General features: G+C 43.2%; 1 protein-coding gene across 1 annotated transcript; it reads left to right on the forward strand.

Annotated features, from left to right (window-relative positions):
* Positions 1–816: 816 nt before the first annotated feature.
* Positions 817–2391, forward strand: LOC138368435 (cuticle protein 21-like; the record flags this gene model as incomplete). The annotated part of the gene is made up of 2 exons (XM_069330951.1): positions 817–1314; positions 1930–2391. Coding segments are annotated over 2 exons (825 nt in total), but the record flags the coding sequence as incomplete, so codon positions are not given.
* Between the last annotated feature and the right edge of the window lie 2431 nt (positions 2392–4822).

The raw sequence follows: 4822 nt of genomic DNA on the forward strand, positions 1-4822 counted from the left end.
TAGAACAAGGCGCTAAGAAGAGCACCAAATCACCGTGCTCTTTTACCACAGGGTAAAAAAATACCCTGAAGGCGAACATGCACACTGGCATCTGTGTATATATGACTGCTTCACAGTATTCATCTATATATATATACATACTGACATTCACGTGAAGAACCTCTCACACACACTCACAGCTCCCTGACAAGAGAGAGCAGGTATGTATCACGTATGACAAGTATGCATGCATGTAAGAGCAAGCTTAGCTGCAAAAAACCACACATTGTATGAGCAAAACGGACAGCCCGCCTGGTGTGAGCGAGGCGGACAACCCGCCTGGTGTGAGCGAGGCGGACAGCCCGCCTGGTGTGAGCGAGGCGGACAGCCCGCCTGGTGTGAGCGAGGCGGACAGCCCGCCTGGTGTGAGCGAGGCGGACAGCCCGCCTGGTGTGAGCGAGGCGGACAACCCGCCTGGTGTGAGCGAGGCGGACTGCCCGCCTGGTGTGAGCGAGGCCGACAGCCTAGACAGCCCGCCTGGTGTCAGCTAGGCCGACAGCCTAGACAGCCCGCCTGCTATCGTAATTCACATTATATCCCATTTCTAAAGTTTCTCTTTACCTGTGCCTCTCCATCTTTTTCAAAATATAATTTTATTTAATATCAAATGCTTATTTATACTATGGGTTTCAGATGTTCATGTATCTTCTGTCCACTGAGTTATGCAGTCACCAGAGCTATACAGTAACCTCAATATGTACCCGATGTTATGTTCCCGAAGGTGCATATTGACCGACAGGTATTGGATCCTTTCATCATTTTAATTGAAAAATCTCTTTCACTCAGGTAATAATATTCTCGTGCCTCATTCTGGTGGCTTCAGCGCTTCCTCAGAACTACCGAGCCAAGCCCCCTGGACACTCGGCGGGCGCTGGCCACCCGGGCTCCGGGGCCTACAACACACAGGCACACATTGAGGGCAAAACAGACTCGAAGTCTGCCAACCAGTATCATTCCGCCGTAGAGTACCAGAACCCTGGGGCAGCTGGAGGCTACCACAACACCCAATCTGCAGGTTACCAAAATGGCGCAGGAGGAGGAGGAGGAGGCTATCAGAGCCCTGCTGCAGGCCACCAATCCCCGGCACCTGTAGCCTATCAAGGCCCTGCATACCAAGGGTATGATCAGGGCTCGGGAGCCGGAGGGTACCAGAGCCTCGAGTCTCCTGGGTATAGAGTAGGCGGAGGTATACTCTTCGGTGGTCTCTCTGCCGACGACCAGAAGAAGATCGCGGCCCACGAGCACGACGGCACCACCTTCCACGGCCCCAGTCAGGTAACTCATCCACCTCATTATTAGTCTAGGGGTTTTATTTTTAAATCTTTGTATAATGCAGCTTTAAAAGTCTATGCGAGCCAGACACACACACACACATATATTATATATTATATATATTATATATATTATATATATATATATATATATATATATATATATATATATATATATATATATATATATATATATATATATATATATATATATATATATATATTAATTGTTTTTCGATTACCTAACCTACCTAACCTAACCTAACTTTTTTGGCTACGTAACCTAACCTAACCTATAGAAATAGGTTAGGTTAGGTAGGGTTGGTTAGGTTCGGTCATATATCTACGTTAATTTTAACTCCAATAAAAAAAATTGACATCATACATAATGAAATGGGTAGTGTTATCATTTCAAAAGAAAAAAATTAGAGAAAATATATTAATTCATGAAAACTTGGCTTATTAGGCAAATCGGGCCTTGCATAGTAGGCTGAGAAGTGCATTCTGGCTACTAGGTACGACATTATATATATATATATATATAATTTGTTACAATTGTGCTCGCTTCATCTCGGCCTATGAGTGATATTAACCTGATCACCAATCTGGTCTCCCACAGCCACACACGTTCGGTTACACCGTCGAGGACTCTTACTACGGGAACCAGCACGCCCACAACGAGTACTCCGACGGGAAGACGACTAAGGGATCATACCGGGTCCTGCTCCCTGACGGCCGCACGCAAGTTGTCACCTACTCGGCCGACGCAAAGAGCGGCTTCATGGCTCAAGTCTCTTACGAAGGCAAGGCCAAGCCCTACCAACACCAACCCGAGAAGGCCGCCCCTGGACATCAGCAGCCACACGCTTCAAGTCATGCTCCGTCCTACAACCCCCAGCAGCAGGCGCCCGCATACCAGCAAGCACAGTACCGGCCCGCCGCCTAGTGGCGCCCGCTCTACCCTCTGCTCCCACCTGTTGTTGTGTGTTTTGTTATGTTTTAGTGTTTTAGGTGTATGAGAACGGCTTCCGCCCCGTGATTTATGTCACGACAAATTATATGATATAAACAATATTTCGAACTTTAGTCTTTAATTATATTCCTCGGTATGTAAATAAAAATAATTCCAAACCAAATTTAAGAAACGTATTTAGTAATTTCATGAATGCGGATCATCTCATAACCTTTGAGCTCATCTAAAGTTTGTCATACTTCAAATTATTTGTTTGTTAATTTATTTAATATTAAATAAATCGAGGGCGAGAGCAAGAAGATATTGGTAACCCATGATGCTTGCACCTGTAGCCACGTGTCATGTGTTCTCATATTCCCTCGCAGGGGAAAGGACACATAACATGTATTTTGTGAAAGCATAATTTTTTTGTTACTGCCTGAGCAAAAAGTTCAAAATGCACTGGTGCCACAATTGACAACTTAATGTCGAAACCTTAACAAATAGTTCATAGCATTGTTGAAACATTTGGTAAATAATATCACTATCGCTAACTCACTGGGAGGTTTCCAGCATTGGGTTGGAAATGATAATAATTTGATATAGCTAGAATATATATATATATATATATATATATATATATATATATATATATATATATATATATATATATATATATATTTTACACTGGTATATAAAGGAACAATACGCCTTCTGGCTCCGGTTAGCATGGTGTGACCTTTCCCCTTCCCATAGCACATCTTAAGCCTTACCCAACTAGTTTTCCTGGAACACGAGCCGATAATCGGTTTACAGCCTGGTCCCTAATTACTACTGGGTGAACAGTTAAGGATCAGTGCCAAGTCGACCCTCCCTCTGCAGCCCATACTCTAAACAAAGGCCCAAAGTCCATTCCATGCATCCGCCAAACCCCCTGTTTATGAATGACAAACGGTTAACAGACGACTCACAACTGATGACATCCGAACACTTCCGGAACACTTTTGACGACATTTGTTCGAACTACAACGCTGTAACAACCCGTTCTCGAACTTTCTTTAAGTCAATTTTGACTTATTAAATAAGTGCATATGTGACATACTAATTTATTGTGAATATTTTAGTTTACCTTGAAAAGCTTCATAAAAAAAACACCGACCTTATCTAACCTTCTTAGTATGTTAAGATAAGCATCTTATTGCTTCGTAATTACAATTATTACTTAACCTATTATAGGTATAGGTTAAGTAATAATTTAAATTATGAAGCAATAAAATGCTTAGCTTAACATACTAAGAAGGTTAGGTAAGGTCGGTGTTTTCTATGAAGCTTTTCAAGGTAAACTAAAATATTCACAATAAATTAGTATGTCACATATGAACGTATTTAATAAGTCAATATTGACTATAAGAAAGTGCGAGAACGGGTTGCGCTGTAAATGCTTCACCCACGTACTACAAATACCTACAGATATTTGGCCTAATACAAATCGCCAACAGAACCTAAACAGCTAACCTAACAAGTGCCCAAATATGCTCAATATGTTAATATATAATAATATTAATTTATATTTAAGAAAAGTTTTGAATGTACAGCATGTTAAAATTTATGAATGTTTCTTTGAGATCGACAGCTGCATGGAATGGACGTGTCTGAGGACGGGTTGTCCCCTGCATGGGGCAAATCCAGCCGAAACTGCTAGGGCAGGCCTTCCTCATTAATGAAAGGTCAAATTCTCATTAATACACGGGTTTATACACGGGTTTATACACCACGGATTTATACACCACGGGTTATACACGGGTTTATACACCACGGGTTATACACGGGTTTATACACCACGGATTTATACACCACGGGTTATACACGGGTTTATACACCACGGGTTATACACGGGTTTATACACCACGGGTTATAGACGGGTTTATACACCACGAGTTATTCACGGGTTTATACACCACGGGTTTATGCAACACGGGTTATAAACGGGTTTATGCACCACGGGTTATACATGGGTTTACACACCACGGGTTATACACGGGTTTATACACGGGTTTATACACCACGGGTTATACACGGGTTTATACACCACGGGTTATACACGGATTTATACACCACGGGTTATACACGGGTTTATACACCACGGGTTATACACGGGTTTATACACCACGGGTTATTCACGGGTTTATACACCACGGGTTATACACGGGTTTATACACCACGGGTTATACACGGGTTTACACACCACGGGTTATACACGGGTTTACACATCACAGGTTATACACGGGTTTACACACCACGGGTTATACACGGGTTTATACACCACGGGTTATACTTGGGTTTACACATCACAGGTTTACACACCACGGGTTATACACGGGTTATACACGGGTTTATACACCACGGGAGTAGTGTAAAGTGCGACTAGAGCGACGCGCGCCAGCTGCCAGGTGGCACACAGGTGAGTGCCACCCGGCGGGTGTCTAGTCACACAGGGTTTTGGGGGATTTTTCCCGGAAGTTTGGCGCGTTTCGGACGCGTGTGAGCGTGCCGTGTTTGG

Source organism: Procambarus clarkii, chromosome 25 (genome assembly GCF_040958095.1).
Source record: "Procambarus clarkii isolate CNS0578487 chromosome 25, FALCON_Pclarkii_2.0, whole genome shotgun sequence".
NCBI lineage: Eukaryota > Metazoa > Arthropoda > Malacostraca > Decapoda > Cambaridae > Procambarus > Procambarus clarkii.